Source organism: Tursiops truncatus, chromosome 5 (genome assembly GCF_011762595.2).
Source record: "Tursiops truncatus isolate mTurTru1 chromosome 5, mTurTru1.mat.Y, whole genome shotgun sequence".
In the NCBI taxonomy this organism is placed as follows: Eukaryota; Metazoa; Chordata; class Mammalia; order Artiodactyla; family Delphinidae; genus Tursiops; species Tursiops truncatus.
Genome location: NC_047038.1, coordinates 26,662,076 through 26,684,561, shown reverse-complemented (window position 1 = coordinate 26,684,561; position 22,486 = coordinate 26,662,076). Strand labels below are relative to the sequence as shown.

General features: G+C 36.0%; 1 protein-coding gene across 23 annotated transcripts in view; it reads right to left on the bottom strand.

The window, feature by feature from the left end:
- CAMK2D (calcium/calmodulin dependent protein kinase II delta) overlaps positions 1-22,486 on the bottom strand; it is a 366,378-nt gene that overhangs the window by 133,730 nt on the left and 210,162 nt on the right. For all 23 annotated transcript variants that reach the window (XM_073804924.1, XM_073804923.1, XM_073804928.1 and 20 more), the window contains one exon: positions 12,788-12,842. In XM_073804924.1, the coding sequence (XP_073661025.1) occupies positions 12,788-12,842 (55 nt within the window). The remainder of the gene's footprint in view (positions 1-12,787; positions 12,843-22,486) is intronic.

Below are 22,486 nucleotides of genomic sequence, written 5' to 3'. Positions count from 1 at the left end.
CCAGATGAAATGACCAATTCCTTGAAAGACACAATCTGCCAAAACTGCACAAGAAGAAATAGACAACCTGAATAGCCCTATCTATTAAAGAAATTGAATCAATAATTAATAACCTTCCAAAACAGAAAGCACCAGGCCCAAATGGATTAACTGGTAAATTATACCAAACACTTAAGGAATAAACGATACCAATTCTTCACAATATGAAGCAGAAAACAGAAGCAGAGGGAACACACTGCAACACATTCTATAAGGCCACCATTACTCTAAAACCAAAACCAGATAAAGGCACTACAAGAAGGAAAAATTATACACCAATATCCCTCACGAACATAGATACAAAAATCCTCAACAAAATATTAGCAAAATGAATATGACAATGTATAAAAGGAATTATTCACCATGAGCAAATAAATTTTTTTCAGGTGTGCAAGGCTGGTTTAACATTTGAAAATCAATGTTATCTATCAGTAACATCAAAATAGGCAAAAATAGAAAAATCACATGATCATATCAGTTGATGTAGAAAAATAATTTTACAAAATTCAACATCCATTCATGAGAGTAACTCTCAGTAAACTAGGAACAGTTCCCCAACTTCATAAAGAACATCTACAAAATACCACAAGCTAACATCATATTTAATAGTGAGAAACATGAAGCTTTCCCACTAAGATCAGGAACAAGGCAAACATGTCCCCTTTCATCACGCATTTCCAACATCATACTAGAAGTCCTGGTTAATGCAGTCAGATAAGAAAAGGAAACAAAAGGTATACAAATTGAGAAGGAAGAAATAAAATGGTCATTATTCACAGATGACATGATTGTCTATGCATAAAAGTCCTAAAGAACTGACAACAAAACTCCTGGAAATAAGCAGTTATCACAAACTGCAGGATACAAGGTTAATATACAAAAGTCTATAGGTTTCCTATGTGCCAGAAATGACCAAGTGAAATTTATATTAAAAACACGTTACCATTTACATTACCCTCCCTAAAAATGAAATACTTAGGTGTAAGTCTAACAAAATATGTAAAAGATCTATATGAGGAAAACTACAAAACTCTGATGAAATATCTCCAAAAAATAACTAAATAAATGGAGAGATATTCCTTGTCAATGAGCAGGAGGTCAAGATGACAGTTCTTATCAACTTGATCAGCATAATCCCAATCAAAATCTCAGCAAGTCTTTTTGTGGATATCAACAACCTGATTCTAAAGTTTATGTGGAGAGCCAAAAGACCAAGAATACCAACACAATATTTAAAGAGAAGAACAAAGATGAAGGACTGATACCATCTGACTTCAAGACTTACTATAAAGCTATAGTAATCAAAAAAGTGTGGCATTAATGAAAGAATAAACAAACTGATAAATTGTATGGAACAGAAAGCCCAGAAATGAACCCATATAAATATATAAATATAGTCTCTCATCTTTGACAAAGGAGCAATGGAAATACAATGGAGAAAAGATAGACTCTTCCATAAATGATGCTGGAACAGGTACATATTAAAAACAAAACAAAAAACCCCCCTAAATCCAGACACTACACCCTTCACAAAAACTAACTCAAAGTGAACCACAGATCTAAATGTAAAACTATAACTATATAATTAAAACCATAAAAATCCTGGATGATAACACAGGAGAATATCTAGATGACCTTGGACATGGGGATGACTTTTAAATACAACATCAAAGGCACGATCTATGAAAGAAAGAATTGATAATGTGAACTTGATTAAAATTTAAAAATTCTGCTCTGCAAAAGACACTGTCAAGAAGTGAGAAGACAGGTTATAGACTGGGAAAAAATATTTACAAAGACATCTGATAAAGAACTGTTATCCAAACTACACAAAGATTCTTAAAACTGAACAATAAGAAAATGAACAATTTGATTCAAAAATAGGCAAAAGATCTGAAGGATACCTCACCAAAGAAGATATGCAGATAGCACATAAGTATATGAAAAGATGCTCCACACCATATGTCACTAGGCAATTGCAAATTAAAATGAGAAAACCATGGGAATGTAAATTGATACAGCCACTATGGAGAGCAGTATGGAGGTTCCTTAAAAAACTAAAAATAGAATTACCATATGACCCAGCAATCCCACTACTGGGCATATACCCAGAGAAAACCATAATTCAAAAAGACAAACGCACCCCAGTGTTCACTGCAGCACTATTTACAATAGCCAGGTCATGGAAGCAACCTAAATGCCCATCAACAGACGAATGGATAAAGAAGATGTGGTACATATACACAATGGAATATTAGTCAGCCATAAAAAGGAACGAAATTGGGTCATTTGTAGAGATGTGGATGGACCTAGAGACTGTCATACAGAGTGAAGTAAGTTCGAAAGAGAAAAATACGTATCATATATTAACACATATATGTGGAATCTAGAAAAATGGTACAGATGAACCAGTCTGCAAGGCAGAAATAGAGACACAGATGTAGAGAACAAACTTATGAACACCAAGGGGGGGAAGCGGGGGGTGGTGGTGGTGGTGATGGTGGTATGAATTGGGAGATTGGGATTGACATATATACACTAATATGTATAAAACAGATAACTAATAAGAACCTGCTGTATAAAAAAAAATAAAATGAGATAACTGCTATAAATCTATTAGTGTGGCCGAAGTCCAAAACACTGACAGCACTAAATACTGGTAGGATGTGGAGCAACAGAAACTCTCATTCATTGCTGATGGGAATGCAAAATGATACAGCCACTTTAAAGGACAGTTTGGCAGTTTCTTCTAAAACTAAATATACTCTTACCATATAATCCAGCAATTGTGCTCCTTGGTATTTACCCAAAGGAGCTGAAAACTTAAGTCCACACAAAAGCCTGCACATAGATGTTTATAGCAACTTTATTCATAGCCAAAACTCAGAAGAAATCAAGATATCCTTCAGTAGGTGAGTGCATAAACAAACTGTGGCTCATCCAGGGAATGGACTATTAGTCAGTGCTAAAAAGATGTGAACTATCAAGCCGTGAAAAACATGGAGGAAACATAAACATATACAGCTAAGTGGAAGAAGCCAATCTGAAAAGGTTACATACTGTATGATTCCAACTTTGACATTCTGGAAAAGGCAAAATTATGGAGACAGTGAAACGATTAGTTGTTTCTAGTTAGAGAGAAGGGTGAGATAAATAATTGAAGCACAGAGGACTTTTAAAACAATGAAATTATTCTGTATTAAACTACAATGGTGGATACATGTCATTATTCATGTTATTATTATATTGTTATTATAATGACATTATACATGTCATTATACATGTTATTATTGTAAAAACCCAGTCAATGTACAATACCAAGAGTAAACCCTAATGTCAACTATGGACTTCGGGTAACAATGATGGGTCAATGTAGATTCATCAACTGAAACAAATAGGTCACTGTGGTGTAGGAAGTCAACAGCGCTGAGGCTGTGCATGTGTGGGGATGGGGGTATTTGGGAATTCTCAGAAATTTCTGCTCAATTTTGCTTTGAACCCAAAACTGCTCTAAAAAAATAAAGTTTATTAGAAGTGTACAAGTTTAAAAAAATTGTTTAAAAGTTTCCAAAGTCCTAAATTACATAACATTTTCTCCTTACTTCATAAAGACAAATATGGGAATTGATATAATATCAAGAAATCCAGATTTATATTAAAGAATGAAAATTACTAAAGTGAACAAATGAAACAGAAATTGGGCCTCTGGAATTTAAGACAATTATACCTGACAATAATTCTAAAGAAGCCATCAGATGGTATTCATCTTGAAGAGTCTCCTTCCTCCTGTAGGTTGTCAGCTAAAGAGTACTCATGAGATGAGGTTATATCTTACCCTACACAAACTGAAAGTGTTTGTTAACATAAAAGACCTATGATGGGGCTTCCCTGGTGGCGCAGTGGTTGAGAGTCCACCTGCCGATGCAGGGGACATGGGTTCGTGCCCCGGTCCGGGAAGATCCTACATGCTGCGGAGCAGCTGGGCCCGTGAGCCATGGCCGCTGAGCCTGCGCGTCCGGAGCCTGTGCTCCGCAACGGGAGAGGCCACGACAGTGAGAGGCCCGCATACCGCAAAAAAAGAAAAGAACTATGATGTGTGGGTGAAAGGGTTGACTTTGCCACCTTGGAGCAGCACCGTAATACATGAGAAAAGTTGAATGTTAATTTTGCCTTCTACTCAGAAAAGAATCAAAAGGATATGAGTATCTCTATCCCTTTCTATTAAAAGTACAGGATGTCATAGTCATTTAAAATGTTTTTTCTTAAAAAATACACAGGCATACCTCCAAGATACAGCAGGCTCGGTTCCAGACCACCAATATAAAATGAATATCACAACAAAGTAAGTCACATGAATTTTTTGTTTCCCAGTGCATGTAGAAGTTATGTTTACACTATCCTGTAGTCTATTAAGTGTCCAATAGCAATATGTCTTAAAAAAAAAGTACATACCTTAATTAAAAAAATACTTCGCTAAAAAAAATGCTAACCATCAACTGAGCTTTCAGCAAGACATAATCTTTTTTTGCTGGTCGAGGGTTTTGAAATATTTTGAGAATTACCAAAATGTGACACAGACATATAGAGTGAGCAAATGTTGTCAGGAAAAAATGGGACTGATAAACTTGCTGGATGGAGGGTTACCATAAATCTTCAATTTGTAAAAAATGCACTCTCTGTGAAACACAATAAAGCAAAATTCAATAAAGCAGAATATGCTTGTAACAGATTCATTACCATTTTTTAATTAATTCTCTAACAAATAGAACACTGAAATTATTTAGTATAACCTTGTGAAACCTGTATTTTCCCAACTGTGAACTTCTACAGTTCTAGATTTATAGCTTTCCACTGTAATGGACATTAAATTTCATTTTAACAACAGCCAAGATGTTTTGATTCAAACGCAACTGATTTTAAAAACAAATAAGAAATGCAGTATCTTTACAGCATCCAGGGCTTCTTTGTTATTTAAAATATCCTCCATTTTAAATAGATTAACTGTTTCTTGCAAGTAAATTGCCAACTAACAGCAAAATTCCGCAGACAACTTTGTTCTAAAAATTATTTTCAGACAGATTATACAGTCATCCCTCAGCATCCGTGGGGATCCCCAGCAGCTATTAAAATCCAAGGATGCTCAAGTTCCTTATATAAAATGGGACAGTATGATCTTATACGCATATCCTCCCTTATACTTTAAACCATCTCTTGATTACCTGTAACACCTAATACAATGCAAATGCTAGGTCAATAGTTGCCAGCTTCAGTAAATTCAAGTTTTGCTTTTTGGAACTTTGGAATTTTTCTTTTCTCAAATATTTTTGATCTATGGTTGGTTGAATTCGTGCGTGTGGAACCTGAGGATATGGAGGGCCGACTGTACCTTTTTACTTTATTCCTACCAACACCTTATGTACTTCAGGGACTATCATCTACCTGGATGTTAGTGCAGCCACCTTCTAACTGAGTTCACCACCTCCAATCTAATCTCTCTTTGCTCCAATCCGTGTACATAGCAAAATATCACAGCACTTGATTTATTTTTCTTTCCCTTGACAGGAGTTTAACCTAGAGACTTGTGCTCAAGTACTATTTTGCAACAGTAAATAGTCTTCAATACTGTGCTTTCACATTCTGATCTGAGTGTAAAATTATTTTTGCTACTACTGTTTGTTAACTACAATGTTTGGTGATATAAATTAAAGGAAATATTACACTTCGTAGGTTTTAAGACAGATAAAATTTGCTGTAGATAATAAGCAAAAGGTATTCAGAAAAAAATCATACTAGGCCTCCACCTCCCAAAAGAATTAATAATCACTGGAATATACATACCTTGTGAAATACAGGAGAGTATCGTCAGCATAATAGAAGAATTTTACTAAATTACCATAAAGATGACCAAGTTACTAGGCGCACATACCAGATGTTTTCACAGACACTGTGAAACTTGTTATATTTGTGTTATGTAAATGCTGCTGACCTGTTGGTTATATAACCAAATATTCTAGTAGGTGAAAAAATGCCATAACATAACATTTCATTATGTTATTTTGAAGGGAAAAAAAGGGTCATTCACCTTCCCTTCAATCTGCTTATCTGCAGCGCCTGGTACAGAGTGAGTACATACCAAGTGTTTATTCGCTGAACGAAGAAATATCCCCAAGGACATAATTATGCCTGCCTCAGCTTCAGTTCTTCCCACTGTTTCCTGATATCCCTGACTGAATGGAAGGTTGCCTCACTTTCCCAATCCCCTGTGTAACTCTTACAGCTTTTACCACACTAGGTCTACACCACAGATATTTTGAAGGCATCTAAGCCCCTATCTAAACTATAAAATCTTTGAAAAAGGATGGTGTCTGACTTATCCTTTAACCCTAATATTACCAATAAAACTATCAGCTCCCCAGTCCAAGGAGTGTATTTTGAAAAAGTATTTTTAGTATTATAATTTCAAACTTGTATAAACGAAAACTAAACATGTTTTCCTAACAATAACCACAAAACATGCAACTTGAGCAGGCCTTCTGGCTGGTAGAAATATGATAAAATGGGGCAGAAGGAGGAAGCACAGCAGATTCTCTCAGAGTACTGCTTTCTGAATTTACCCAAATGGGACATTTATTTTAAAATGCTCAGAAACATTGCTTTTTTTCCCCCTTAAAACATTAGGCAAAATGTCTTGCTTTCAGTAGGCGCCTATCACATATTTGATGAATGGAATTTATTTGGAGACAAAAACACAAACACTTTAAAACAGAAGAAAAAAAGAAATACTTCACATACCAAGGTATGACTTTGCTAGAGAAAAAAAATATGTTCTTTTTAAAGACGTAATGATAGCATTTTCTCCAATACTTTAGAGTCGTGAGAAACTTTCTAGTATTTAAAAATGGTACCAGGAGTCCCATTAATTCTATCAGAAATCTCAAATTGATGCGAATAACATCCTGGCTTCATAGAATAGAAAAGAACTTGAGAGATGTCTAACAAATTTCTCATCTGGACCCATGGCCTCATTCTCTTTGAGAAAAATAAGGCTTAGAGAAAAGATATTGTTAAATGTTTAGCCCTGGGTAGCTTTGAGATTGAAACTTAAATCTTTTCATTCTGGGTCAGCATGCTTTCCATTGAGGCTTAATCTAGTCTATTTTAGTTCCCTATTGAGATTACCAAAGTTCAACCCAAGTGTTATTCTCTTACACATTTACTTAAAGTGTGATATATCTATACGTCATTGTGTACATTCACCCAACAAGCGCATAATACAGATCTTCTCTGACATATAGATCCTGAAATATACATGCCATATTCAAGTGACTGCCCTTGTCAAGGCCTTTTTTCCCATCAGTCCTAGAAATGGACTGGATCTGCTTTATTTCCTAAGGCCAATGGCTCTGCCTTTAGGCTTCTCCCTTGAGGACTGTAATTCTAGCTCCATTACTTCACTGTCTTATCTTCTGTTAGATTTCAGATAAATCCACATCTCTTGCCTCTCCGAGTTGCTGAGATGTGTTTAAAAACCTTCTAGGCACAGACCTTGACAAAAATGATTCTAAAAAATCAGGCAGTTCAATATTTGCTGTGAAGATATCTTTGCTTTCATGCAGGCCTTTCCCACTGATTCCTGAGTCTATTTGCAAAATTGACTATTAAGGCTTTGTAGCTGGAAACAGTGGATAGATACCTGAATAAAAAATATAAATTAAAAGTAACAAAAGGAAACCTTTTTTTTTTCATAGAACTCATGGCCCCTTCTGTTTTGCTTTTTAGAAAAGGAAAGAATTCCATTAGAAGACGACTCAACACACCTATAAAAATAGAACTTCCCATTAGATTCTGAATAGCTCACATTCCACAGGAAGTATGCACAAGTACCACATTGCCAAAACCAGCATCAAAAGGACAAACACAGAGAACATTCCTTCTTCAGGAATTCAAGTAGTTATTTTATCTTGGAACTGATTGGCAAAGTGACTTCCAATTTTTCCATGAATATTTCATTGATATCTATAAGATCATACTTTTCTTAAATTAACTATGTTTAAAATGTGCATTTTTCTAAAGCTACTTACTTTTCTTCTTCCTAGAATACCACCACCACAATTAAATAATTTAGAGGAATTATTTATTTATATTTGTTATAATCTCTTTTTAGTCATTGAAAACCTACACTTTTAGCCATTGTTTCCAACTGTGTCTAAAGCTGGGTGCTTTACTGGATTGTGTTTAACTAGTTTATTAATCTCATTTACTGGAAAAGCATTTTGATGAGAATTACTGATAACTCTCCTCTTAAACTTTAAACATTGAAGAATAATTGCAACAGATTTCAAAATAACAGCAGATTTCTCATGTTACTATGGTTCAAACGTAAACTCTACATTTTGGTTTCAGAGACATTAATAGCACAAACATATCATTGCTTCAGATATGATCCACTGTAATTAAAAATCTTATTTTGTTTTCAAATGAAATGCTTTCTTTATATGTTCTGCACCAATCACTAAGTGCTGAATTTTTTAAAAAATGGTGCACTTTAAAAATAAACGTTATTATAAACAATGTGATTCTTATCATTCCCTGCATTTAGTAAGGAAATCTTACCTTTAAAAATCTATAATATTTAAAACATGGATATAAATAACTTGATGACTGTGGAAAAGCGGCATGGCATGGGAAGAAGGATGCCTCTTTCTTTTATATTTGGCCTAACACTGAATTGCTTTTTGGAGCTGAAGGGGATCAGGATATGCCCTGCCAAAATATGCCACTTTGGCATAAGGATTATATTGAGCTAAAGGCAAGTGAGAATCAGCAAATACAGGAAGAATTCTCCACTCCATGCCCTTAATCTGCCTAAAAGCAGGACATAAATTTCCCTTTGAGGAAGGTGTCTGCTTCCATCTAAGCAATTCTTACCATCTAAGACAAGGAGTTGACACCCTGAGTCTAATTGCTTCTTCCAATTTCACTTCTTTGCTGTGAGCTCATGTGCACATAAATATTAATAAAAATGTTGTGCCTTTTCTCCTGTTAATCACTATCTTTTCTTAGTTTAACTCACATGCCTTCATGCATTGAACATAAGAAGGTAGAGAAAAAATTTTTTCTCTCTGACTGAGCTGTGATTAAACCCAATTAGTCAAAGTGGAGAGGGAAGGGGGAGGGGCAAATTAGGCGTTAGGAATTAAGAGATACAAACTACTACGTGATAAGCAACAGGATATATTGTATAGCACAGGGAATTACAGCCATTATCTTGTAATAACTTTTAATGGAGTATAATCTATAAAAATACTGAATCACAATCTGTATACCTAAAACTAATATAATATTGCAAATCAACTATGCTTCAATAAAAATAAATAAAATGAATACATTTTAAAAATAAATAAATTAAATTAAAAAATAAACCCAGTTCTGAATGGTGGTTTTAGGTAATGAGCATTAGCAAAAGTGTTTTTTTTAATTCTAGTACTCATCACAGCATGAAGGACATATCCCAATGTATAATGCCATACCCTTGATTATACTGTAAAGGAGATCTGACAAATTAGACCTATCAAGAAATCACATGTCTAAAAAAATGGGGTGGAGGCATTTCTCTCACTAAATAAAGAAAAAAAACCAAAACCCTGTGCTCTCAGCCCTGCACAGCAGTAAAGAGGTACTTCCCAGGGGCGTCAATTGGGGTTGAGTAGGAAACCTGGGCTTCTACCCCCACCTGTCATTAATAAGATGGTACCTCCTCACCTCTGTCATTGTGGTATCAGAGGAGGACTGTTAAAAAGATGATTTAAATTAAATTCAGAGTCTCATAATACCCAAAATGTCCAGGATATAATACAAAATCACTCATCATACCAAGAATCAGGATAATCTCAATATGTATGAGAAAAAACAATGAACAGATACCAAGATGACAGTGCTGTTGGAATTACCTGACAGGTTTTTTAGTCAGCCATAATGAAAATGCTTCAGTGAACAATTATGAACACACTTAAATGAAAAAAAAGTAGGAAGTCTCAACAAAGGAATAGAGGATACACCAAACAACCAAAAGTCAATGGTAGAACTGATAAAAACACAGTAGCTAATAAAATTTTAAAAACTCAACTGATGAGCTCAACAGCAGAATGGAAAACAACTGAGGAAAGGATAAGTGAACTTGAAAAGAGAATATAAATTACCCAATCTGAACAAAAGAAATAAAATAAATTTTTTAAAAATTGAACAGAGGGGCTTCCCTGGTGGTGCAGTGGTTGAGAGTCCGCCTGCCGATGCAGGGGACATGGGTTCGTGCCCCGGTCCGGGAAGATCCCACATGCCGCGGAGCGGCTGGGCCCATGAGCCATGGCCGCTGGGCCTGCGCATCTGGAGCCTGTGCTCCGCAACGGGAGAGGCCACAACAGTGAGAGGCCCGCGTACCGGGGGGAAAAAAAAAAAATTGAACAGAGTCTCAGGGACTTATGCGACTATAACAAAAGATCTAGCATTCATGTCATCAGGGTTCCAGAAGGAGAAGAGAAAGTGAGGCTGAAAAAGCAATCAAAGAAACAATGTCTAAAAATCTCCTAAGTTTGGCATAAATCTATATACTCAAGAGATTAAGTGAATATCAAATAAGATAAACTCTAAGAAATTCAAGGCAAGACACACACCATAGTCAAACTTCTAAAAACTATAGACAAAGGTACATTTTTTAAAGCAGCCAGAGAGAAATAATACCTTATCTTTAGGGGATAAGCAACTAGAATGATAGAAGATTTCCTATGAAAAACAAAAGAATCCAGAAGGAATTGGCCCAACATTGAAAGAAAATTACCGTTAACCTAGTTTTATATCTAGCAAAAATATCCTTCTCAAATGAAGAGGAAATAAAGACAGTCTCAGAAAAGGAAAACAGAATCTGTTGCTAGCACATCTATACTCTAAACGAATAGCTACAGGAAATTCTTAAAGAAAGGAAATAATAAAAGAAGGAATGCTGGAACATCAAGAAAAAACAACGGTAAAAGTGAAAATATGAGCTTTGAGAAAGACTTGAAAAGAAGAACTAGTGCAACTTGGAGTGTTGCCAACCTACAGCCACATGAACAAGCCATGAATGGAATGTGACTGTGGAAAGAACCTTGTGCAGTAGGACTGTGCGTATCCAGAGATTTAGTGTCTATTCTCTAGCAAGTATGTGGAACACCAATATGGCAGACATGTTTGGTTGCCTATCCAACAGGCAAGACTTCCCTTCCTGCTACAGATTGAATATATGATTGGTCAAAGCCAATTGCTGTAATTCTATCCCCTTTACTACTACTTGGTTCAGACATGTGCATGAGAAGCAATTCTAAACAATAATTCATTATCAGCTATCTTCTGAGGGACTGCTAGGAAAGGTTTTCCCTATACATAAAAATATATGCAATGGGATTAATCTTTCCTTTTCTTCTGCCTTTGGAAGTCACTGTGATACCTGAAAATGAGGCAGCAAACTTGAGAACATTAAGGGGAACCTGAGGGTGAGGACAAACCCACATACTACAAAGAACACAGAGAAAGATGGAATGAACTTGGTTTCTTAATGACATCATTGGAGGGCTGAATTAACCAAACTTAGTACTAACCTGTCATTAGACACATTTTACATGAAATAATAATTTTTTTCTTATCTATTCCCCAAATATCACATTAAATACTACAGAGAAGTCCATCATATGAATGTACTGTATTTATGCAACTGATTCCATTATTGGATTTATAAGTTGGTTTTCTTTTTTTTCCCACTATAAAGGACAATGCAATAAACAGCTTGCAGTATAAACTTTATCTGAATTTAGGGTAATACTTTCTCTGTACTTTGTTCTGAGAAGGAAAATTACTAAGTTAAATGAAATGGACATTTTTGATATGGAGTATCAATTTGATTTTCAGAAAGTGTGTTCTTATTTAACCCCTAGCAGCAACGTGTATGGCCTGTCTCACTATACCCCATCCAGCCAGAGGGGATGCTGTGGACTGCTCCCCAAGAGCACTGTTTTCCCTTCATTCTTATTGATAGAAGCTTGGTTTATAAATCCTGATTAGTCTAAGTCAATCTTGATGACTCCATTCTCCCTGCCAGTGATTGGCGAGGGGTAGGCATGTGACCTAGCCCTGGCCAATGAGATGAAAAATGGGAGGCTTACTAGGTGAATTTTTCACTCTTAAAAAAAAGAGAGAGAGAGACAATGTCTTCCACTATAAATTACCATGTCTCCATGTAATAATTTGAACCATGCCAGTGTGAGAACAAAGCCAGTGAGCTGGGGTAAAAGATGGGAGTTTGGTGATGTTGTTGAACCCCTGAATTAACCAACCTCAAGGGTCCTTGAGCCTTCTTTTTATATACGATAATAGGTTACAAACACTTCAAAAAAATTCAATGGAAAATTATGCTTATGTATAATCAGCCATCTTTGTACCCCAAGGTAAAACTGAGAACTACTTATGATATCACAATGAACAATCCCAAAGGAAACAGACTCATAACTGTTTCCCTTATGAAGATTAACTTAAATTTTAAATAAACACTGCTGAGCATTCGCCTCATTTCAAAAGAATTAGAGTTGAATGTAATTTGAAGAACATTTAAAAATATTACAGGGTCATTCATTTGGACTGTAACTTGGAGAAAAATCACCCTTAATTCAAGATCTTCAAATAGACAGCAAAAATAAACAAACACAAAGTATGTTGTACTTACAAATCAAACACCAAGTAATGGAAGCCCTCTTCCGATATGCTGTCGTGAAGTCGCACTAAAACAAAAGGAAAAAGAGAAGAAAGTCTGTGTTATATGTATGCCAACAATCAACATTGAGCCAAGACTTTTAATAGGCGTCTGTCTCCTAAATTAAAATGTTAGCAACACTATTTTAGTTTCTGATGAGTCAGCATCCTTTATGGCAAGGCTTCGGTTCAGACAGACCCAAGGTTTAAGTTCTGGTTCTGATAATTATTAACTGTGTGATCTTAAGCAAATTAATTAACTTGTAATGATAACAGTTCTTATATTTTATAAAACGGTTGAGAATATTAAATAAAACAATACAAGTAAAATAATTCGCGTATTGCCATGTGAAAACTAAATAAAAGTCAATAATTGCTTTATCTCCATATGTCCAAAGTTACCAGGCTCCAGCAATTCTTCCACTGACAGTCTCTTCCTTGTCATTCCCTTTGCTAATATCCTAGTCCAGGTCTTAAGAGTCTAGTAAATGGACTCCATGCCTCTTCCTCTCCCTTTTATCTGGGAAACTTCTATATAGCACTCTCCAGCCAGCCGAAACAGTTTTTATTATGCTATCTCTAAGAGAAAGTCACCAAAATCTATTTACCAAATCATCAGCCAAAAACGTACAGCTAGAACTTTTTTTTTTTTTTTGCGGTACGCGGGCCCCTCACTGCTGTGGCCTCTCCCGTTACGGAGCACAGGCTCCGGACGCGCAGGCTCAGCGGCCATGGCTCACGGGCCCAGCCGCTCCGCGGCATGTGGGATCTTCCCGGACCGGGGCACGAACCCGTGTCCCCTGCATCGGCAGGCGGACTCTCAACCACTGCGCCACCTGGGAAGCCCACTTTTAATAAACTAGAACTTTTAATAAAATAATCTACTTTAATAGATTTAGTATTAAGCATATGAACACTACTTTAGATTTTCCAGTGAGCTAAACGTTCAGTGATAACTAGCCCAAACCAAAGTTTCTCTCTTCTGAATTTAAAGCACTCACTGTTTACTGCAAAATAACCACACGTGTAAAACTCACTTACTTTTTTTTCCTGCTATTTATTTTTGCCTAAGCCACCTGACTCCCTTAGATGGTAAACTTCCTAAGTATCCAATCACTTACGGGGCCTTGGCCTTCACTGGGAGCAACGGAGGCCAAGAAAAGCAACAAACTCATAGGACACAAATGCTTTTGAAAAGTCACCAAAAAAGGATCATGATTTCTACTACGACCAGTCCTTAGTACTTTCCCCATGCAGTGATGACCATCAATATGGAAAATGTGGATTCAAAAGAACACTTAGATGGTCACACAAGCTACTATAATCCACAAAGGGAGTTTGTAGTACCCATGACATTCCCAAGGTCACAGACATAATAGAATGTCCATTCTTTACAATCCAATTCCATCCCCTTCAGATGTCATCCTTGGCTCACTATTAAAATCTTTTCTGAATTCCTCTCCAGAAATTTCTCCTAAGTAGAGAAAGAGAGGCTTTTGCTTCACCTATAATTATGGATTATCATTTGTAAAATGTAAGTTTTCTGTTACCATGAACATGAGAAGGGGGCCCATGATGCAGGCATCTGGGAGTGTGGCCACTGCAGCTCAGTCTGAGCTCCTCTATTTGTCTCTAGAGCACGCGGAATGTAAACGCTGCAGCATCCCTTTCCTTATCTTATTTGTTTCTCATAGTGTCACCTTTGAATTATGGATGCAGCCTATTTTACTCTTATTAACGAACTCTAATACCTGTCCTTTCTTCAGGACACAGAGTTTCTTTCTCATCAACACTATCAAACAGGAACCATATTTCCTAAGTCTTTGCATCCCTCACAGAGACTTGGCAAATAGTAGACAGTCTTTCATAAAATTGGTTTTGAGCATTTACTATACCAGGTGCTAGGCATTCTCCCCACTTTTTAGACAAACATTTTCATCAAAGCTCAGTATACTTATATATGTCTGAAACAAAAGGATTGCTATGCAAATAATTCTCCTGTAACTTTAATTGTGTGAAGGGTATTCTTCAATTTGCCAGTATCAGAGATCACATGCTTCATCCATAAATTCAGAGTGACACTAAAGATGAGAGGGAGACTGCTGTGTGCTTACACTGCAGACATGAGTTTAACTTGCCTGCTACCTTTGCTTAAACTTATGCCACCAAAGAAAATCAAAAGTTTAGCTCAATGATGAGTCTTCTGCTCAGTCATTCAGCACAGTAAGGAAAGCCAGATCATGGGTGATAACTCACTGGCTTTCTTATATGACACAGACTCACAAATATCTCATTGAGCAGCTGTAACACAACCTGTGTTTAAATGAGTTCAGATAATGGTATGGCTACTTGAAGAACTCAGACAGTTACTCTGTGAAAATAAGGTGGATTTCCATGCTATCAAAGTTAAAATGAAAAGCAAAAATCACAACGTGAGCTGGAGGAAGTGACCACTTTTTTCTCACATTGTCTCAAGGTAAAATCTTCAATTGGAGATGAGATCTCAGGTTTTCAGATCAGAGTTATAGAGCTAAACAGAGGTGGATATTTCAGGTACAAGTGGAGAAGCAGTACTAATTTCTGGTTATATCTGGAATAAAGTTTTCTTAGTCTGACTACCACTACCTTATTAATACTTGGAATTAATCATCATTTGGAAGTAAGTTATTTTTTGAACAAGTCAAGAGTTGCTCAAGCCTGATAATCAAACACATACATTGTTTGGGGTCAAAACCAGTTTCACAACAGCATTTTGTCAGCAAGTACATGATAATGGTTAAAGATAAAAACCGCCTGACCAAGTTCAATCCTTTTGCAACACACCATTCTAAAATAATCTCCACTATTTCTAACCAGCCATTTGACCAGGTAAGATTAATTCTGAATAAATTTTGTTATGATACAGTGGAAAAAAACTAGCATCATCTTTACTTGGGATAAATACGTACACATTTTCAAAAACCTAAACAGTGTAACAGTTATCTAGGATAAACATTTAAATTCTAAGACATTAAGTATGCGATTTATAATGGGGAAAAAGGTGCTTCTGAGGCTAAAATATTTCCAAAGTTTAGCTGACCCAAGGCCTAATCCTTTTCCTCTCTCTCTTGAATGACAGAGTTAGTATAAATCCCTAAAACTAAACATAGTAGGGCAATGCTGCCAGTGTTATCATAATACTAACAGTAATTCATACAGAACAGATTGTATTGCATCCTCTAATCACTGGTTCTCAGCTCTAAGCAATACTCCTGGTTAGAAATGAGGTAGATTTTGCATTTTTAGTTGGCTATGTTGCAAGGATTGAGGTAGTTGGGTTTGATTCACATACTGGGATGCAAATATGGCAGCATTTAAGTCAGATACTTTTTATATTCTCATCAGCAGTTAATTATATTTCACAGCTAGAGCAAGCATTAGCCAAGTTAGGCCATGCAATGTGTCAAGCCTTCACAAAAGAGGGATGCCAAAGTTGAGTTCATTTGTTAACTTAAAAAAAATATATATATATATATTTACTAGTTTCAGACATTATAACAATCAAATGGCAACACTCTAGAGAGAAATTTCACCTCAACCATTACTCCTGGCTCTTTTGTGACAAACCTGGTCATTTCTGGAGACAAAACTTTTCAGATAGTAAACAAAGAAGCACTGAAAACCAAACTCAAAATAAAACTAACATTTCTAGAAAACTGAAGGTAAACCTGTATAGATGCTCTGTTTTCCTTAACCTCTATTTCTTATAACATGAGTAATACATTTAATAAAGCAACACCATTTAAAAAATCTCCCCAGTATAAAAATACTAATTTAGGGGCTTCCCTGGTGGCGCAGTGGTTGGGAGTCCGCCTGCCGATGCAGGGGACACAGGTTCGTGCCCCGGTCCGGGAGGGATCCCACATGCTGCGGAGCGGCTGGGCCCGTGAGCCATGGCCGCTGAGCCTGCGCGTCCGGAGCCTGTGCTCCGCAACAGGAGAGGCCACAACAGTGAGAGGCCCGCGTACCGCAAAAAAAAAAAAAAATAATAATTTAGGTTGTGTGTATTTGAAAAATATATGCACTCTATTTCTTTGAAATATGAAGCCATGCATATATAGTTTATTTTATTTTAAATTAAGTATTAAGATAAGCAGATAAAGATATATAGATATTTCTTTTGTTGTTATTGTCAAAGTCGGTAGTATTATAGCATTTATATTTTGATTTTCTTAACTTGTCTTAACAAGAAACTTTTAAAATTTGGGCATAAAAAGTTTGGAAATTTGACTTAGCTGTCTAAGGCAAACTGATCAGACACAGAAACTACAGTTTGTTCTAATTTTAGATATTTGAACACAGAAATTTCTAAAGTTGCATAAGAGATACATATTTTGACAATATACTGAGCGATATGACCCATTAATAAATACCAAATAAGCCACTATCCACTACTGAAAAATGAAAATAACTTTAGTACCAGAAATCAAAAAATTGTTTCAATAAAATTTCAAATATTTTTTCTGAAGTGACAGGAAAATCTTTGTAAACTTAATATTAACATTAAATTATATTTAAAAGCAATTCATTGCTAATATGAAAAAGTTATTAAAGTTAAGAACTTTCTGAAAAAAGCAAACATAATTATTACATGAAAATTCAGTGGGAAATGCCACCCATTTTAAAACTATTTTTAAAATACACAAAAAAAGCCACTGGAACACAAGATCAATCATGAAAGTCAAAGCATATCAACTCAGCTGACCATGATCTCCATCCTTATTCTCAAATTATCACCTCATTTCCTGAAGCTAATCCTAAATCCAGTTTAGATTAGCTTCAATATCTACAGTATCAGGTTAGTAACAGGGCTGACTAGAAGAAATCACAATGTCTTCTAACAGTCCAGATCTATTTACAAGCTCATATTATTCAAAGGAGCTTCTGGCTGGTCAAAATATCTATTACTTGGGAGAATTACAACCTGGGAAGATGGTAAAAGTGAGGAGAAATGACTAATAACTGCAAACTATATGGCCACCATATAGTTTGACACTGATCACATGACACCAAAAGAACATGAGAGAACAATCAATTCTTTTGCATGAAAGTCATAAATGACTAAATATAGAATTTCAGAGATGTTTAATGAAATAGACAAGTAAATGGATAGTTCTTTTAATAGCCTTTCCTGCTCATTTTTTTTTTCCTGCTTGTTTTTAATAAAATTATATATGTGACAGGAAATGACAGACTTATTACTAAACCAAGTAATATCTAGAAATAGTCTTTGTTTTCTTTGAAAAATCATTTGAGATTACCTTTTTGCACATTTTCACTTCTTGGAAAAGTTAGTAATCATTTCAAGTTTCCTTTATGTAAAAAAGTTTTCCTCTTTCAATTCTGCATCAATATCATTTATTTTATATATTTGAATAAGTGATTCCAACTTTCTTCATTTTTCTCTTCTTACCATATCTTTCTGCTATTCCATCTTCTAATACTTATATAAAGCTAATCAGAGATTACTCATGGATATCCTTAAACAATAGGAATATGAGGAAAGGAAGAGAAGCAATTGTCATCAGATGACTTGCATATTAAAGAAATCTCTAGATGGTGCACTTTCACACTGTACTTTAATTATAAGGACCTAACAGAGCTTTGAGCTAATACCGTCCTTCTGTTGAGTTTATACAAAATGCACACACCTATATACTATGTATTAAATGTGTAAGAGTGTCTGGTGAAGTAGACAAAAAATGGCCATTTGTAATTCCTCTGCTCTTACCTGAATAGCACCACTATAATACCCACTGTCGATTCCAGTACCATTTTACCACTCTGCCTGCTATAATCTGGGTCAAAAAGAAAAGCCCTATTGCTGCTAATTGCCCACCAGGCTGCTCCGGTTGCTCCATATTTAACCAGCAAGAAACCAACACATTAAATGATTAAAGTAGTACAGTATTTAACTATATTTTAAGATTAATCAAAAGCTATGTTATTTATGATAAACTAGGACTATCACACAGAAGGAGTCTGTATCATGCCAAAGAATGGACCAGATAAGGATTTTTTTTTAAGTGCAAATCAAGGCAGTATTGAAAATAAGAATAAAATATACTGAAGTGCATTTCATATTTCAGGTAACCACTAAAGCTTTGGGAAACTTCTGTTTGAGTTTTATACATATATAGAGCACACTTTAAAAAAAAAAAAAAAACTACAGATCACAGAAAAATGCTTGATAAGCACTGGGTCCCATGATTCTATAAGAGGATCCTATAAGATCCTTTCCAACTCTAAGTTTCTACATTTCTCTATTTCTGGATGATTATAGCTAATAAAAAGTATGGGAAATAAACAATACATTCATTACCAATACAAGGTTGAATATAATCCCCTACATTTAAGACTTTTCCTTCTTCAACATTCCAACACATTTAAATTTAAAACATACTTCATTTTATTTTGGATCTGTTTTTAACAAACAACTAGAGAGAAAACTTAAAATGTTTATCTTGACAAATTAAAAATAAGTCCTTTTCAAAAATGTACTGGGCAGATGCATTGCTTTTCTGACAACAGCCCTGGAGAACAGAATAAATAGAAAACTTATTAGATCATCCTCTCTTTGCAACTTACTACCATATTATCTTAACACTTGCAACTGCATTTTCCCTAGAGATACACCAGCCCAAATGCTCTCATCTTTCAAACCCCTTTCTGAAAATTCATTTCTTGCATAAAGTATTTTTCCAAACTTGATTCACTCCATAAGCAGGAACTAGGTGAGTTTAAAATTCTACTAAAATGTTTTAAAAATGCAATGTAAAACTGTATTCGTATTATGTTTTCTCAATATTTTTCAATAACTATTTTTATACTGAAAGTACTTAAAGATATCACTCTATTTCCTCTGGATAATATACACAAACATGAAGCACATGAAAAAGAACATACTCTAATCTTAGGCTCAAAATCGAGGAAAAACATAAAAGTTATTTATGAACTTATTCATGAGTTGGATACCACTGGAATAATAAAGGATATTAATATATATAGCTACAGGCACTGGTATACTAGTCAGTGCCAGTAAGCACAAGGTACCTGGTAATATGACTTTGGTTAAGCCCTCAATGGAACAGTTAGTTCACCTAGGTCAATGATTCTTCTTTTAAAGTAAAGAATAATTGCCCGTTTATCATGAAATCAAGGAAGTTATAATGAGTGCCAGACATCTCAAACATCTGGTGCATTTGCTTGCCTCATAGACGTCTCAAAGCAAACAAGCCCAAAGAACTCAGTCTTCTCCCTAAATCCTGCTCTATCCAGTGTCTTTCATATCTTTCCAGTTGGTCAGGATAAAAAACCTCAGTGTAATTTTGACTCTTTTCTCTGATGCTGAAAATCCAATCTGATAGCAAGTCCTTCAAAATACATAAGGAAAAAAATTTTTCTAGGTTTCTACCCTGCCCCTCATTCTCCTTTTACCACAGCGGCCAGAATAATCCTGTTAAGACTAAAATCTGATTATTGCCCTTTTGCTCAGAGCCCTCCAATGGCTCTCCAACTGCCTCTGAGTAAAAGCCAAAATCCTATTCATGGCCTACGAGGTCCCACAAAGTCCATCTCCGTCCCCACCATTTATCTGCCTGGCGTCTCCTACAACCACTCTTCCCCTGGCTCACTGCACTCCATCCACACTGGCCTCTTTGCTGCTTTTGGAGAAAGAACTGGGGGCAAACTCCTGCCTCAGTCTTTGCACTTGCTGTCTCCTCTGCCTGGAACTCTTTTTCCCCAGCTATGGTTCACTGCCTCATCTCTTTCAAGTCCCTGCTCAGCTTTTCACCTGTTTTTGTAAATAAAAGTTTTACTGGAACACAGCCATGTCAGTTTGTTGATATATTAACGATGGCACTTTCAAGCTAGCACTGCAGTGTTTAGTAGCTGCAACAAAGACCCTACTGCCATGAAAATGAAAATATTTACTATTTGGCCCTTTACAGAAAAAGTCTGCTGACCCCTGGAGTAGAAGAAAAAATTGTTGAAAGAAAGAAGACAGCTTGTGAGAGGCCAGGATGTGACACAATCTACATGACTAATTAAAGCCATCGACAGTGATGGTTAGAAGTGGGGAAGGAGAGAACATAGTAAGTCAGCTCTTATATAACAGAATAAATGAGTAGGTGTACCAAGACAATGGTGGGAAACTGTGGCCCTGAGTAGTAAAGGATGCTGTAATCTGAGAAAATGTGTTCAAAGATGGGGTGGTGGAAATATGGAGGTGTGGGGCACTGAGGGAGGAGGTATTAACAGTGGTTATGTAAAAGTAGTGAAGAACAAGAAAACACCTGTGCACCACCAGGTTCAGGGTTATGTGGAGGACAGAGAAAACAGCCAGCACTGTCCAGTGCTATAGCACACTCAAGAGAAAGCCAGACTGCAGTTAGCACAAGGAGAAATGAACATTGAGAGACCACTGGGAGAACAGAGGGCACTCTGCAGAGATTATGACATAAGATTTGTTATTTTATAAATAACGGGAAAGGGAAAACTAATAACAGGTGCTAAAAGTTGGCAATTTTCTCACAGTTTAGATATTAACCCAGTAGTTAATCAAACGTTGAAGATGTTCTCTTTGATAGATTTTCACATTTAGTTTTCTTTTCTAGAAGAGACATTTTTAAATACATTAATTTTTTTTTTTTTTTGCAGTACGCGGGTCTCTCACTGTTGTGGCCTCTCCCATTGCGGAGCACAGGCTCCGGACGCGCAGGCTCAGCGGCCATGGCTCACGGGCCCAGCTGCTCTGCGACATGTGGGATCTTCCCAGACGGGGGCATGAACCCGTGTCCCCTGCATCGGCAGGCAGACTCTCAACCACTGCGCCACCAGGGAAGCCCTAAATACATTAATTTTTAAAGACCAAATTTAAGCAGTATGAGTTTCTGTCATTTTATTACTATCATACTCCTAGAGGGTTCTAAATCCTATTTAAAATATTTATGCATATGTCCTGTATTTATAGCACCTAAATTCCTTGCAGGACAATAGTTAATCTGATTTGATTCTTTCATATCATAACAATTTTAATATCTTCTTGCTCAGTTTTAATTAAGTTTTCTTCCTGGTTCTTGTTTTCCAGATAGGAATGCTGGAAAAAATGAATGAAGAAGATACATCTTTAAATTTGCTCTCAATGAAAACTACATGGCATTAATTCATTTTATTTTTTTTGATGGAAACTGATTCTGCCATCTCTACTCCTAAGCAAAATATTATGTCAAACTGACCTTTCATCCTGAACAAAAAATATTAATATATTCTTTAAATACATTTCAGATTTATTGGTAAATATTTTTACCTCTGTAATCTTGACCGAAGTCTTCAGTCAGAGACTCTAAGCCAATGGGATACATGTTTAAGGAGCTTTACAAATGTTCTACCTAAGATTTTCAGGAAACAAAGTTCTTGGTAGAGGGGAGTAGTTCATTTCTTCGGTTATTCAGCTGATTTTCCTGAGTGCTACATGCTGGGGATATAACTGTCAACAGGTCAGTGGTGATCCGGCCCTCATACAGTTTTCAGTCTTTGGGACAAAATCATCTTGCTAATTTTGTGACTCTTAATTCTACATGATCAGAGTCCCAGCTAAAGCATATCCCAATAGTTACATTTTATGGTCATC